The sequence below is a fragment of the Manacus candei genome, unplaced genomic scaffold (assembly GCF_025592945.1).
Source record: "Manacus candei isolate 608988 ecotype Guabito, Panama unplaced genomic scaffold, ASM2559294v1 h1tg000011l, whole genome shotgun sequence".
In the NCBI taxonomy this organism is placed as follows: Eukaryota; Metazoa; Chordata; class Aves; order Passeriformes; family Pipridae; genus Manacus; species Manacus candei.
This window is the reverse complement of record NW_026138059.1, coordinates 13,459,853-13,476,487: the sequence shown is the minus strand read 5'-3', so window position 1 is coordinate 13,476,487 and position 16,635 is coordinate 13,459,853. Positions and strand designations below refer to the sequence as shown.

Here is a 16,635-nt window from a genome sequence, read left to right as displayed (position 1 = left end):
AGTTAAGAAACTTAAGTTGAGAGTTGTAGAGGTAGAGTTTGAACTGCGTCACTGATTGTCAAACCTGTTTTTTAACCACTTGAGCATATTTGGTGCCTAAATGAAGCCTCTCTGCAGACCTTGCTCTATTTTTCCTTTGAGAAAAGGCAGATAGGAGAAAATATTACTTTCCCTGATGCACTTGGCCAAGGACAGCCCCCAGAAAGCATTTTGCACCTGGGCAGCAGGAGAAATTGTGTAAACTGATGGAAAGATGGGAAATGATGGGGACATGTAGGAGGACAGGTGAAAAGCTGGAAGCAAAATTCCAGTTCTGCCAGCACATGCAATTCTGACAGCTTTAGACAGCAAAATATAAGTCAATACTGCATTTCCAGGGCAGCATGGGAAAGCCATACTGCTGTCTGTGTTCATTAGGAAAATTAGCCCTTGAACATGCCTGCTATGAAAAATATATCCATTGTAAAGTGCAAAGGAGCAATTTATTTTAGTAAAAAAGCTGGCAGTTCTATCTGAGGGATGGTATATTCACATCCCCATTATAATCTACTCTGGGTAAAATAGATAAAATTACTGCATTTTTACTGGGAATATTGTCAAGACAACTTTTAGTGCAGCTATTTTGAGAAATTTGTAATACCATGCAATTAAAAAAGACATGATTTAATATACTTCCACATTGTATCCACTTCCTTAGCTTTATCCACTTTATCCACTTTTCAACTTTATAGCAATTTCAGTTTTGACAGCCATTCTGATTGTGTTAGCAGCAATGTGAAATACAGAGTGTGATCACTGCTAGGTCCTGTCACCACTGGGGTGGGCTGCACTCTGCATTTGTGGGGATCAGAAGCTGATGGAGACCCATGGCATGGCCAGCATCCATTGGGCTGAGCTGGACCACCTCAGGCTATTACCATCTACAGGGCCTGCCTACCAGTTTATGTTGTTCTTTTCCTTCTGGTTTTGTTTTGATTTTTCAATCACTATGTTGGAGAGAGCATTAGAACACTTGAAAATTGTTCTTTGGCTGGGGCCAAAAAAGAAGAGCTTTACTCTGCAGCAACAGTGAGAGGATATGCTTATCATGATGTCTTGGGGATGTTGAAGGGGCTTCAAATGACATGAGTTTTAAACACATCTAATGGGAATTGTATAGGATAAGCATGTTGGAGATATTAAAACATTGTGACTATATTAGGCTGGATTAGATGCAATCTTTTATGGATGCATACTAATAAACTGCTGTTTGCCATAGAAGCCTCACCCTACTTGCAGTCACACTGCTGGCAGCATTGCCAGCCCTGAGAGCTCAGCCATCAGGAAGGTGATGGAAATAACTGACAGCCTGGCTCAGACACTCATTGCTATTAGATCTGATCCTTTAATTTTGCTCTTACATTTTCTCTCACACAGTCTGGCAATTAAGCTGCTGTCCTGCTGAGTCAAGTACAAGCCAAGGCATAAACTATGGCAATGTAAGGTGCTGCTGAGCTGTATAACTGCCTCACACCAGGGACTGGGCTGAGGGCACTGATTTCATGAATAGAAATACTCCCCCTAATCCCAATACTTCTCTGTCTTTAACAAATTGTATCTGCAGATTCTTTGGACAAAGGGAGAGATGTTCTTTGTGTTTCGTAGCCCAGAGACAGATATAGTAGGAAAAAGAAGAGCGATCAAATGCAGGTTGTACAATGTGTGTTTCCCTACACATCTGTAGGCCAAAATTAATTTCTAATGTGGGACTGTGTCTAGTGGATGAATACATTGCTCTTCCATATGAATGCTGGGAAGTCGTGTGTGGGACCTGGCTCTGGAAAGCTCAAGTGAGTTTATGGCATGCCCAGCCTGCACACTGCACATGCCAGCAGGTCTGCTCCTGGGTCTAGCAGATCCAGACACCTGGCAGAGTTTTGTCTTCCAACTTAAGCTTTCTCTTCCTCATTTTACCACTTTGTACTATCTGGCTCCTGATCTCTTCCAAATTGGATTATCCTCTTATTCTTTCCAATACACCTGAAATCAATGAGGTCAATGTAGTATAAGTGATGGTGAGGTTGTTATAGAGAAGATTAAAGAAATGCAATGGGTTTTACATGCAACAATAAAGATCCAGTCCGAGTAACAGTTTGTAATCCAGGACACAAAAAACGTAAGGCAAAATTGATGGGGAAAATAGTACCTCAAAGTGAAGTAACAGACAAAGGGAAGGGCCAAGATAAAGTAACAGAAGTAACAAAGATACAACAAAACAGCACACTAAGAGAAAAACTGTGTGTCTGACTAAGAGAGAAGTGTTCTAGAAACCACAAGAAAGGGAACAAAAAGAGGGAAGACAGCATGAAGCAGGGAGGATAGAAACTTTTAGGACAAGTGAACAACAGAGAAACAAAGTTGAAAGCTGAGAATCTGGGAGGCTTTTCCAAAAAAAAAAGTAAAATGTAATAAAAGTGTGTGCTGAATTCATCCTGTTCAGGCTCATTTTCTCAGCAGCATTGATTGCTGCAGAAACCAGCAATGGAGGAGCTCTCAAGGTCGTCTCATCTGACTGCCTACAGAGCAGAGATCTTCTCAGAGCCAATAGTGTCTTTCATTTGCTTCCCCCACTTTAATAATGACTAAATATAAACTGAGCTGTTGGCAATATGAGTTATGTTCTCTGTGAGCAGTAAAAGCCTGTGGTTTATCCTGACAATAAGGGGGACAATGTGGAGGTGAGGGAGCTTGTAAATTACAGTGAGTATATTAGCAAGGACAGAAGCTACAATGATGGCCTGTTTCTACAGAAGTGATTCTTGTTTGTCTGTCCCTCCACAGTTCATCAAGAAGACAGGCCCCAAGGAGGCCTGCAAATAAACCCAGGTTTCCTGTAGAGCCGTGTCCTCTAATGTCAGACCAGAACAATTCCTCCGTTTTTTGCTCTTTTGTTCTCTTTAACTGTGGGCTGCACGGGTAGAAACATGCACAGCTCTGTATGGTATGATGTTGAATATACACTGGGATACCTCGGACATTCTGGCCCTACTGCAGGTATTTTATTACAGCAGTCTGAGAAACACTCTAGAATAGAATAGAATAGAATAGAATAGAATAGAATAGAATAGAATAGAATAGAATAGAATATACAACTCTGCTTTCATCGTGCATTACCCTGCATGAAGAGTTAGACAACAGGAACCTTAGGAGATCATTAGACCAAAGAGCAAGTGTTCTTGCCTGAGAGGAGAAATAAAACTTGTAACAATCCAGTGACTTTAATGCAACTTTGTTGAGAACGGGATAGGAGCAATTTACTCTGAACCCAATGGGAATGACATGTCACAGCTGAACCCTGTGTAGGATCTACAGCCCAAGCCATCTCACTGTGCTGAGTTCTCAGTATGAATAACAGTGCTAAGCTTTGGAGGTTGTTTTCTTGGTCATCCTCTAAGTGCAACACTGACTGCCCTGAAATGCATTTTAGAAGTTTCTGAAGTAAGGTAGAAATAGATCTAACCATGGTTTAGATTTTTTCTTCCAAAAGTAGGCACATAATTGCACATTCTGCGCTTCCTGTTTCCTTGAGCAATAGAAATTTCTGGATCAAAGTATGGCATTTAGCCATGTAGTTCACTAGATGCAGTACATCCAACATTGCCTAACAAGACTGATCTTTTGTATGGCAACATTGCTAAATATAACTCAGCTTCTGTTGGTCTCCACAGGACAACACAAGTAGCTCAATAAGAGCTGGATATCAAAAAAACCAAAGAGGCAGAGAAAGCAGACCTGACAAGAGAGCATATCTCTCTCCAGGCCTATCCCCAAAAGGGAAGAGAGTGGGACACCCTGTGAGAGTATGTCAAGATACAGAAGCCAAACCACACACTCACTGCAGGTGTTTTGGCAGCTCAATTTTTAACAACCCCCAGGAGGGTGGCATCCCCATGTCAACCTCTCTGTCCCAGGAGAGGGGCAGAGGATGGCAGGAGATGACCCCTCTGCTCAGGGGTGGCTACACTGCCTGCAGCCCTTCCCCCTGGGCTGGAGGTGCTGAGACATGTCCAGTGCCCCCGTGGAGGAAAGGGGCCAGCATCCATCTGGATCAGTGGAGTCAACCTCCAGCACGGACATCTGCGCCTGAGCTGCTCAGGCTGGGCTCTCCTTGCAGCCTGCAGACATACAGTCAATATAACTAATCAAGCTAGGCTCTCTTTCATCTCATCCTGGAATCAATGCCTAAAATTGTTCAGAAGAAGGAAACACTGGACATGTATTTATTTCTTGAGTGACATTAAAGAGAAGTAAAAGGGTCTGGGTTCCTCTGTCCCCTATAAGGGAGTTCAGGTCAGCTGTAGGTGTGTATACTGTGGATGTCTCAAGATATCTGAGACAAGTGTGATGCCAAATGCTTTGCCTGTGCAGCTATAGCTTAAGGACCTCCTGATCACCACACACAGGTTTAAATCAGACACCCTTTTTCTAGCTGGGACAGCCAAGAATTGAGCAAAGGAATGCAGAGGGCTTGGCACAGGATCCACAGGCTTAAAACAGTCCACACTAGGAATTCCTCAAAAAATAAGAGGAGAGTGTTTGGTTTATTCTGGAGGATATGGAAATCAAAGCACAGGGATCTCTCTTCCTCTTCCTGGTTTTGCAGCAAAGTAGGAGATAGAGGGAAAAAAAAGTAGTTTATTTCTGTAGGCCACAGGTTAGTCAATACATTGAACCTGAAGCCCAGTTGACTAGGCTCTGTAGGGGTAAACCACATGTGAAACAACCAGCATTTGTTTGGATACTTACTTTGTTTTCTGAGGACACAGTAAGCATCACTGAGTTTGCATTGCCTTAGTCCTCAGCTCCCTTCTGTCTGGCTCAGACTGTAGCTCGCTAACCCCCACATCACACACCCCCCAAGGCCTCTTCTGATTCATTATCAGGCTAGGGAGAATCTGAAATGTAGAAATTAGTCCATGGTGCATTAAGTCAGTTTCCTACATAAAACATGGTGCATTAAGGCTTTTTATTGTGTCACTGGTTTCTAAAAGCAGCTTAACCAAATCTCAAAACCACTTCACATATTTTCAGTAGGAAATCATAACTCTTCCCCATCATTTTGGCAGGCCTCTTCCTTCTCTGCCCTCCCACGAAATTCAGTCTTCTAAGCTGATTTCTATAATTCCTTTCACTGAGAATCTGTCTTGCTGCCGTTGCTGGTTTGATACATTTGACCATCCCACAGTGAAAGGGAGCAGGCAGGATGTTTTTTTCCTCCCTGCAAATATAGAGCATTTATGCCAGTTTTGCAGGAGAACCATCATGTCCTCTTGCAGCATCCTTCAGGGCCAAGGGCTCCTTGGAAGGCACGTATTGCACATGTGATCTCCGGGGAATGAGCCTGCTGGTGCTTTCCCTCACTCTTGGTCAATCCCGTTCAGTGAGTTCGCGGCATCTCCTTTGCGCCGGGGTTGACGGGGCAGCACTGACTGTAAAACGTGAGGATCAGCCCTCTGCCCTTTTCCCTTCCTGTCGCTGGTGGGAACAGCCCGGCGCTGGGATCTGCTGGCTCTCCACGAGATGGTGGTAGATGCAAAGCGTTGGGCTGGAGCTGCCTGCGAGCGCCCGCTGCCCTTCCTTCCCCGAGCCAGGCATGTCCCAAACCGTACCCCAGCCCTGCCCTCCCCGAGCCAGCCGCTGCACATGGGACTTGTTTGGGCAAAGCAGGATTGTCTGCAAAGAGCAGGCAGAGAGAGTCCGTCTCACAGCCCAGGCTGCCCAGCGCTCTGGCATAGGACTCCTTAGGGAACATCTGTCCTACAGAAAGTGCCTTCTTAATATGCATTGGCTACCTCAGGGTAGCCACCACATTACGAAAGCTGTGCAAGCAGGACAGCTCAGGTTTGAGGCTTCATTATAAACCACACAGAAAGATCTGGGATTGACTTTTTCTCTGCAATGAAAACCAGTATGTTCCCTCTGTATTTGCAGTTCAGTGTGGAAAAACATTAGATAATGGAAAGAAAAAGCTACCATTCTTATACCCAAACACATATTCATTCCCCTGTATGTTGGTGTGCTTCCTGTGGGCATGCAAGGCACGTGCTGGCCAGAGTGCCAGGGCAGATACCAGGAGATGCACTGCCACAGTCCTGGAGCGTGCTTTGCACCAGCATGTGCTTGCTGCTGAATAGTAACTACCCCTTACAACCCTCACCCAATGGCTTATAAACCGTAATATCTCTTCCTATTCTTCAATGTAGTTCAATGTAAGAGCTTCTCCCAGGTAAGAATTTGGTGTGAAATGTTTCCAAAAGAATCAGATAACCCATATCACTGCAGGGGTCCTGGGGATGGAGAGCAGGATCATATGGGACATCCACCCTCAGGTTCCTGCCTCCAAAGGAGGCTGAGCTTGCAGGGACAGGGTGTCACCTGCTAGTGACTGTGGCTTGCTGAGACGACAGGTGAGTTTGAGTTCATTTGCACAGAGAAGAGTAGCTGGTACCCCAATGCTCATCGCTGCAGTCTGCTCAGTGATGACACCAGAGATGACCCAAAGGCAAAGTACACAAAGGAGGGAGCCCCACAGGACTGTGGTAGCCAAGTGCCTTGGGAGTGGATATGAGCAAGGGGAGGCTTGTGTCAGGCAACCTGTAAGACAGCATGCACACCACCCGTGTCAGCTGGTCCCAGATTCTGGGGTTTAATCCAAGATGCTGGCTGAGCTGCTGCTGTTGTGAACAAATTAGATTGTAACCAACACCGGACAAGCCTCTCAGCTCATAGTTGCCTCCTGACCGAGATCTCTGCTGTTTGTGTGAAGCTGCTCCTTGGCTCTGCTCCTGTGCAAACTCAACAGAGTGACTTAGGTGGCAGGTGGTGTAAGAGGAACTCCTGGATCCAGAACAGAGGACAGGAGGCTTGGCAGAGCACTGGGGTCTTACAGCCCTGCCGCTCACAACTGACTCGCACAGCAGGAAGATGCAAATTTCAGCTGCCCTGGCAGGCCAGCTTGTCTGAGGGGCTACAGGGGATGCTGAAACCCCCCCAAAATGAGCCTGAACATGCAAGCTATGTGGCTGTTGCTAACACATAGTACTGGCATACTGTGTGACTGAGGAACTGTGTGCTGTTGTATCTGCTTCATGAAAAGAATCGCTTCTCTTTTAAATTAAAGCCTGCATTCTTTCCTGCAGCATCAAATCTCATGTTTCTTTTCTAATGCATTTTATAATCAAACCGTCAAAATTCTTCCAGGCAGAAGTTAGTAATATCAGCCAGCCAGTTTGGTTATAGCAATACTGACCTCACTTGGGTGGCAGGACCGTTTCTGAGCACTTTAGAAGCACATTGGTGTTGGATGATACTCAGGAGCTAGTGTTAGAAACTGATACTGAGTGAACAAAACACAGTCTTTGCTTACAGGAGGAAACAAAACACTTAAGATATTCTGTACATGCCTTAGCTACTCTCTGCTTTAGCCCTCCAATTCAGTTAAACCTTTGTAACCTCATTTGTCTTGGCATATTACTGGGTTTGGCTCAAGTAGCCAAACTTTATTACACAGAAAGCAAATCTGAGATATGTGCAGCCATAAAACAGATTCACAGAAGTCACCCAGTTAAAAAAAAGACTCATCCAAACCACCACCAGTCCCACGTTGATTCTTGAGTCTAAATTTTCTCAGAGTTCAAGGCTGAGGGAAGGAAAGATGCAAGCTACATACATAGCTGGTAGTGCAACCTAAGTTTTTGGACTGCCTAATGCATCTTGCCGTCTCAGTTCTGGGTTTATTTATCATTTATACATATTTATTTTTATTATTTTTTACCTTTGCCCAATTAGCAAAAAGCTAGTTAGCAAAACACTAATTGTCCAATTAGCAAAAAGCTAGTTAGCAAAAAACTAATTGCCCAATTAGCAAAAAGCCAGAGCTTTGCTTGCCAGGTGTGTCTTGCAGGCTAGGTTTTCTTCAAAGTTTTCAGCCAAAACAGTTCATGTGTCTAAGAGCACCTTTTTTCCTCAATGTAATCATGGCCAGGTTCAAGACAAGCAAAATCCCACATCCCCCTCCCAATACTCCAGCAATGTTTGAAAAGCTGTGGTGCTTTTTTTTTTTTATTGGAAGAGGGACTTGGAACTGGACAAAACAGTAACCTTACTGCTGAAATAGACTTTTTCTAGTCTCTCTGAAAATTTGGCCAATTCACAGGGCTTTGGATGAAAACCAAGCCAGCTGCAGTTCACATGTGCTCATCAGAAGCCAGCTAGAGATTGCAGGCTTCGTTCTCTGGTGAGTTCATGAGCATGGGATATACTTTAGGGCCTGGAGTAGGACTTCCCTAGAACTTGCATTTTCTAACTGCTTCAGGCCAGAGCAACTCTAAATCCAGATACTTGAAAGTATGGATTTTTAGTTGTTTTTTCAAACTGTTTGTTTCCAGGCTACATGAAGTGACTGCATTCAGAGGAGGTGAGACATGGAAGACAAGGAGATAACTTGGAAAAGTAGACTTGGAACAGACAAAAGGAACCCCGGCAGAGAGCTGGGGGAACACGAAGTATGTGAAGACTGGGGTGGAAATCAAAAGATGAGGAGGAGACTGAAGCACAGCAAAGAACGAAGGCAACTGGGAAGTGGCATATGGGGAAAGGATGTGAAGGAACTCATTTTAGCCTCTCTTTGCACATTATTCTGAGCTCACTTAAGAACACCTGAAGGCCTTCCCTTTCCTTCTGACACTGTCATGGTGAACGTTATAAAAAAAGCACCAAAACTTCACAAAATAAAGTATTTGTTGAACACCCCTAAAATGCAAGGAACAGCATTGCCATCATATTACAAACAGAAAACCAGAGCCTGGAACTATTTCCTGATTATTCAGTCCAAGAAGTACATTTGTTGTACCAGGAGACTGCTGTATAGTGGTGTATGCATGTTCTTTATATGTTCCTGTTGCCTTCTACAGCAGCTGCAAGTCCTAAATTCTTCTGTTAGCTATGCTTTATTTAGGTCAGGTATCTAAGGAATAAGGGATGCAAAACTTCACCTCCATGCATGTGGAAGGATTTGGCCTGAGCTGAGGAAGAGGGGAGGGATGAGAATCTGCAGCGTGGCAGACCCTTACCCAATTATTCTATGGCATCATTTGATACTCAAGTTACTCCAAACTTTGAGGGTTCAGGAGCAGTCCTTCCTTTCCAGGATGTCATATAATTTCGAGAGGGTTTTTCTTTTAAGGCTTTGAATTTGTCCTGCTATCAAAAAAGGAATCTGAAGTCCCCATTTACTTCAGCTGAGCATGGTGTGGCCCCTGGAGCCACAGCCTCTGCCATGCACATGCTGTAAACCTGTGGCGCTGCCAGCACCCACGGCTTGCGCTGAGATTCTGTCTTCAAACAGGCACTTTGGGGTCTCATTGTGACTGCAGCTCCCTGGTTTGCCTTGAGTTCCCTTTCCTGGCTTCTGCAGAGCTGGTTGATGAACCACCTAGGCTTTATCACTGTGGCCAGCATCCTCAGTGATGGTACATGTCCCAGTTCACACCTTTGCTTTCATATATGTTGTGCTGTCAAGAATAATTGTTAGTTTTAAACCAGCACTGAAAGCAGCATCAGGCATTCCAAAGGGATGCACAGGATGAGCTAGTGACAGCAGCCACTTGGCATTTCCAATCCTGTGGTGCAAAAGGGGATGTGTTCTAAGTATTTCGACTTCTTGAATCTCTTGTGGTTTTGTCAGGAATACAATTGACATATCAGGATATGTACGCACAATCTCTTATTACTGTTTAAACTTAGAAAACAATACCATATCCTGTGCCAACAGGACTACTAAGGGCTATGCAAAATTATTTGTCAGCTCTTTGAAATACCTTTCCTTTTCTGGATAATAAAAACACCATTTCTCCAGCAGTTTCTACTTCTCTGTCTTTAAACAGTTGTGTGAATCAGGTTATTCACCTATGACTACAACCAAGTCCTAGCTACAGGTGTGTGGTTCCACAAAGAAGTATTTCTGCACTATAATTTAACTTCCCTGACTGTAAAAACAGTGTGTGTTTTTTAAAAGTCTTTTCAACACTTGTCAGTATGTGACCATACTAATGCAATCCTTTGTAATCAACAGGAATTTATTAAAGCACCTTGATGTCAAACCAACTTTTTTTATACCTTGCACAACAAGAAGTGATGACTTCTTCTTTTACAGAAGCCAAATAATGCTCACAGACTATACAGACTAGAGGCAAATCTTTATAGCCTCTTTATCACACAAGACTTTAAAAAACTTGGGTGCAAAGTAGCATAAAGGCAATGCCATTTTCTGAACCTACAGTGTTTATGCTAAAAGTGCAATAGGATACTATAGGAAATGCAAATGCCTGTTAAACCATAAGTGACAACCTTAACGAGGGACTGTTATGCATACAGCATGAAAAGTAATTTAACTTAATACCTCCAGTTCAGGTTTCAGCCTTGATTACTCTGCATATTCTTCTATTTGTGCCTAACAATGTTGAACAGCATTTGATACTTTTGGGATCATTACAGTGTCAACTCTCCCATCTTGGCCAACTGCAAATTAAATTCTCTGTAGCTGTTTCCTCTGTGGTCCCAAATGGATGAAATTGTTGCACAGCTGAGTAAGGCCAGGGGCCAGTTATATCCAAAAATTAAAAACTGCTTTGGCAATTTCAGCCTTCATGTCTCTAAAGGAGACAGGGAAGGAGGGCCTTGGTGTGGAGTGTGGGACCACAACAGCCATAGTGGTGACAAGGTCTGCTAGTGCCCATGAAGTGTCAGGCTCACTCCTAACATAGAAAGACACTTCAAAAATATGGCATTTTAGGGTGGAACCCTTCCCATTTTCCTCTTTCTATAAGCACAGCCTGGAGGCTACAGCTGCCTGCACACTGGTGTGAGCTGTGGGCCATCTCTGGTTCCACCTTGTTCATAGGGCAGTTCAGAAATGCCCCAGGGCTGAAGCTGAATGCAGAAATCCATACACCCAGCCAGTGTCTTTGGCACCAGTTACAGTCATGCTGGCCCTACAAATCTTAAAATAGTTTCCAACCTTGTGAGGTGAAAAGCAGCACTGGGGATGCCCTGAGGATATGGAGTGCTGGGGAAAGTAAAACAGCTCTTGTCTTTCTCAGGCCAGGAGTTGTTGAGACCATATGTCCTACTTTCCATTCCAGTGACTGTGCTTTGATGCCCAAAAGTAGGCATAACCCTCCAACTTGTTGCTCATCCATGTTTCAAAGCACCAATGAGCCCCAGCCCACCTTATGGAGAGAACACCATATCTTGTATACTTTGCAAACAAACCAAGAGGGTTTTAGGATCTACCATTCTCCAAACCCCTTTGTACTGGCAGCCCAGTGATGGTGATGCCTGTCTTAGTCTGTAGTGGTGGGACTGGGACTTGAGGGGCCTGTTTTCTGCAGAGGCTTTGTGGGGAGCCTGGCAGCTCAGACCAGCAGCTCTGTCGGCCACTGAGAACTGGCAGCAACTTCTGCCCCTGAACATCAGCATCCTCTGTAGGTTCTCTGGGCCAGTCAGGCAAACAGGTTGAGAAGGCTCTGGTTCCAATAAGTCATACAGAGAACGCAAACAGAGGCATCAAAATGTCCTTCACAGTCAGAATGGCTGTGAAATAGTTTGTACAGGCAAAACTAACTGAACTTTCACATCACAAATACGACCCAGGAACAAGTCACTATTTTTCAGGGGTACATCTAGTCTTTGCATTTACTTACAGCCATGCAAACTGCCTAACAGTGAAAAGCACACTCTGGCAGAGACAGGAGTGAGATCCATCCTGGATGTCAAATACAGATGTTACAAAATCCCAGAATGGTTTTGGTTGGAAGGGACCTTAAAGTTCCAACCCCTCTGCCATGGCCAGGGACACCTTCCACTAGACCAGGTTGCTCAGAGCTCAACAACCGTTTTCTCACCAGCAACACCTCCTTCCAGCCCACCAGCAACAGACTCCAGCGTTTCCACTGGCTTCTGCCCACCAAATGCCAGTCCTCCTAAGGAGGATGTGCCCTGAAAGAGGTGGGTGTCAGTGGCTTATCTGTCAGCAGCTTATCAGAGTGAAAACAAACAGGGAAATTCTTCAGGTCCAGGAGGAGAATGGAGGAAACCCAAGATTCACATCAGTTTTAGACGTGCTGAGGGACTCCTCGTTAGGAAAACAACAGACCAGTCAGCCTGGGGTAGGGCTGCAGATCTGGGACTCAAACTGAACAGGTAGGAGGTACACTCAATAGGCTGACCAGGATACTGCTCCTCACACAGAAAACAAATCTTCCCTGGAATCAATCAGATGTAGTGATGCCTGACTGGAGCTGATGTTTCTAATATTTTTATTTTTTTTTTAAATTAGATTATCGTTGCTTTTCCTTCTCTGGATTTGTTCTGTGTTTTGTTTTACTTGTGTGACTTTTGCCATTATACAAACTTAAAACAACAATTTCTTCTTTTGTCTTATGCTCAGCATACTGTGCAACTCACTTCACTGGGACCACAGAGCTCCAAATTGATGAGACAGGCACGAACAAGAAAATGAGGACAAGAGCAACCCCACTGTGTTTGCTTCAAGCCCTGTCACCACAGCCGCTCTGCTAAAAAGTGACCTAGAACTGCAGGTTAGGACCAAACTGTGGTTTCCAATTCTAGAAAGGAAAAGCCTTTATAAAGCAGGTGCCAAGATCTTGAACCTATTAGCTGGTTTTCTACTGCCTTTCTGGGCATGGTTGAAATTTCTGTCATTAAAAGTGGTTTTTTATTTGGAGGTGGTGGTGGGAGAAATATCTTTTTTTAAATTTTTAACACTAAAACAAAAATCCCAAGCCTGGTCCTGGTCTCCTTCATCATCCAAACCCAAACTCGTTATCTCTCTCTCACTTGAAGTGAGTATATATATTCTGTGCATGTTAAAATAATCAGGGGCCAATTTTTAAGTACTAAAAGAAGTTTTACAGTTATGTTACATTTGACTGAAAGGAGAAAAAACAAGTATTACAGTAAGAAAATGCTTCAGAGGAGCGAGCAAAGGACTGCAGCAGGCTAGAGCCCCTCACATGTCCTCCTCAGTAATTTCTTCACTCTATTATCACTCAATGTTTTCTGTCACTTCACTTTTTGTGTTCTCTGTTATTTAAGTTAATGTTTCCTTACCAGCCTTTCCCCAAAAGTAAACACAAGCATATCATTGTAGAATTAGCACATAGTGGTGGTCTTGCAAGTTTTACATATTGTGTATGCACATGAACAGAGCAGTACTTGTGTAGAGGGAAACTGCTGTTATGAAAGGCACTGACAGAGCTGGCAAAGGAGGTTTTTGAAATATAGGTCCATCTGAGATTTAACACATCACTAAAACTTTGGTGGCATTTGCTACCAAGATATACTTCAGGTATTTGTTTGCAATACCTCTTCCCTCCCCTTGGGTCTGTCCACACTGTCTGCCAGTGTGTCAGGCCAAGGCCTCGAGGTCAATTCCTGGACAGGACTGTGGTCCTGCACACTAATGAACATTACTAAGCCTGTGAAGTTGGTGCAGGTGTTCATGGGTGAAAAGCTATTGCAGTTTGACCCACCTGGTGGTGTGTTGCATTGGAACAAGCACAAATAAATTTTAATGCATTTCTAGCTGCATGGGAAAAAAAATCACAAAGTTGTTTTCTTTCAAATGACTGCTTCTCACACAAGTTTTTCCATCAAGGATTTAAAACCACACTCATAGTCTTTGTGTAAGCAGTTCCTATTAACCAAGCTACAAACATGAAAGTGCAGAAAAAATTGAACAAGTAGACAGGACAGAAAAGTTGAATGAGCATTGGCTCTTCTTATTTTAATGAAGAAATATTTCAAGTTAATATCAGTGCATATTTAGAAATAGCATGTGATACTCCCAATGCCAAATACAACAGCAAATTACAGTTTCAAAACTTTATAAATGAATGGCAAGGAAAAAAAAAGATTAACAGAGAGGATAAGGTTCAAAATAAACATCCTGTTTGTTTGCTGCACTGTGTCAATTATATTCCTGGTACTTACACAGCAAGAGTGATCCAGTATTTCATGGTAATTAGGCTCTCCAAAATAGCAGTTATTTTCCTACAAATGAATTAAGCGGTTTGCATTTATTTTTGATGTATAATTAAATGTTATTCTTAGCTGTTACAAAGAAATTTAGTCATGTCAGAGTAAAATTTCATTCCATGACTGAAAAAATCACACTAACATAGGAACATTGCCTTCTGGTTATACCCACTGGTAACAGTCAGCTGAGAATAGGAAGAACTACGTGTAAGCACATTTGGCTGTTACATAAAATGGCTTTTTTTTTTCTGTTTCACAGCCTCATAACAATACTGTTTTTCAACATTGTTCCCAGTCATTGTTTTTAAAATGGTTCATCAACATATCCTGAATCAATCACCGATATAAATAACTCCAGTGACAAAATCCATTATGAAAGGACACAGAACTTCAAACTGAAAGTTGTACTGAATGATTTTAAGGTGGAACTGTAATAACTGTAATTACTCTATAAGGTTAAAAAAAAAAAAAGAAAAACACACAGTAAAAGCCGTATCTTTAATTAACTGGCAATGATGGAATCTGAAAAACTGAGATGTAATTTTAAGAGATGTCTAATTCACAATGGACTGTAAAGCAAGACAAATCATACTGAAGCTAGAGAGAAATGCACATTTAAAGCTTGCAAGTGTTATATAAAAATATTTTCTAGTTCTTTCATTTTGATACAAGGAGTCCAATTCCCTAATGGAAGAAGATAAAATACATCCTCTTTCCTACCCCATTGCTGTACATATAGACTGTTCCCTGGATATCAGGAAATGGCTTTTCCCCAGCAAAAATACCAGCCTTGGGAATCGCAGACTTTCTGATAGTCAGAGTTTGTTGATTTTGCTTTTTAAAGTATACTTTCAAGCAGGTGAAATACTGACAGGATATGCATTTTGTTCACTACTAGTCTACTGTGCAAATCTTATACATTGACCCTGTAACTTCAATCCAGCTGCAGTCTGCATCACCTAGAATGACTGTGAATCTTACTGTGATACTACAGCATGGAGATGACTGCCAGGTTATGAAATATCAGGCTAAATCAGATTAGTGGGAAAGGCACATGCTTGGGATTTAGCAGGAACACCTGAAGGTTCCTTGTTACCGTACCCTTATGCTCCTGGAGTTACAATAATTCTGTGCACTACCCAAACAACAAAGTTTGCTTCCAGAAAATTGTGAGGTAACAGGAAACTTCTGCTTATGGCACGTACACATGAAAGGTCTGTGAGTTCAGCTGAAACACTTGAGGTGGTAGGGATAACAGACACAAGGGAGGCTACAGTCTGGTTAGGCCAGAAACAAAAACTTAACATTTTGTTACACCACGTACATTCCTTTTATGCACAAACACAAGGTGCGCAAAATAAACTGTTTGCTCAGTACAATTTAATGTTTTGCATATGTAAAATAATCACCTAATACTGCAATATAATCAAAAATCATGCACTAGATAAACAGAGCTGCTTCCCCATGAACAGTAGTTCTCGGGAACATTTTATTCTGCTTCAGGTAACATCTCATGATTTGCTAGCTTACGCAGTCCCTTTTAAAGAACACAGTATTTAGCTAAAGCTGAAGAGCAAAATTAAAAAAAAAAAAAGAAGTTTTGATTTTATTTGTGATACAGCTGGGACAGATGCAACTGAGCTGCTGCAATGCACGAAAGAACAATGAAAATTCAACATGAATATCAGAAGAATAAATATATACTCTAAATTAAGCTCTGTAAATACATTCACAGGTCCACTTAAGACACCCTTATGCATAATTCATACTTCTTCAAATCTGCAGAGAGAGATGGATGTTAGTTCATGGGGAAAGCAATTTATCATATGACTCAGTTTATCTGTCATTATTCCAGCAAAAATCAGTAGCAAATCTGAAAATCTACATTACTTTTCCCCAGACCAACCACACAGAGGCTTAAGTCACAAAATCTATTATTTCCAATATTTGACCAATAAGGCTTTATTTACACTTTTTTTTCTATAAAGTCAGGAAAAGGTTTGGTGCAATGTACAAGAAAAGACTGCACATTTCACCAACTGGAGACTAACATCTGCTTATGGTTTAATGCTAACCCAGAGGCAGCCAATTAAAGTCCCATATATCCATGTTTTTACATAAAGTTTCCTTCCAGATTCTGTCAGAAGCATACTAGCAGTCAGGCCACCTAAAAACAGCAAAGATGGCAAAGTTTTCTTGAGGCTTAGTTTGGAATGAACACTTTTTCCAGGGAATTTATTTCTTCTTTTAGAATCCTTTGCATCATAAAATTCTATTAGTAACCTAAAAGCAGAGAAAAGGAGATGGTTAAAGTCATACAGGAGTGTAAGGCATTTTAAGCACCTTAGTTTCCTCCAGTAACTGCTTCTAATCACACATTATTTAACAAATGATCTCACCATGTGTAGCAGCTCATCTGTAGCAAGTTGAAACAACGACTACACCTTATGAACATGTTGTGTGTCAGAGAACTCAACCTGAACGCTTGTAAGCAATAGAGGTATATTTTCCTTGGGGACTAATTTTAACAGTGAACAT

The 16,635-nt window shown here is 42.4% G+C and overlaps 1 protein-coding gene across 1 annotated transcript in view; it reads right to left on the bottom strand.

Annotated features, from left to right (window-relative positions):
- Positions 1–13,816: 13,816 nt before the first annotated feature.
- The window catches only part of AGPAT5 (1-acylglycerol-3-phosphate O-acyltransferase 5), a 54,622-nt gene continuing 51,803 nt past the window's right edge, over positions 13,817–16,635 (bottom strand). Inside the window, exon 8 of the mRNA XM_051778125.1 lies at positions 13,817–16,380. Coding sequence (XP_051634085.1) covers positions 16,155–16,380 — 226 coding nt within the window. The 3' untranslated portion in view covers positions 13,817–16,154. The remainder of the gene's footprint in view (positions 16,381–16,635) is intronic.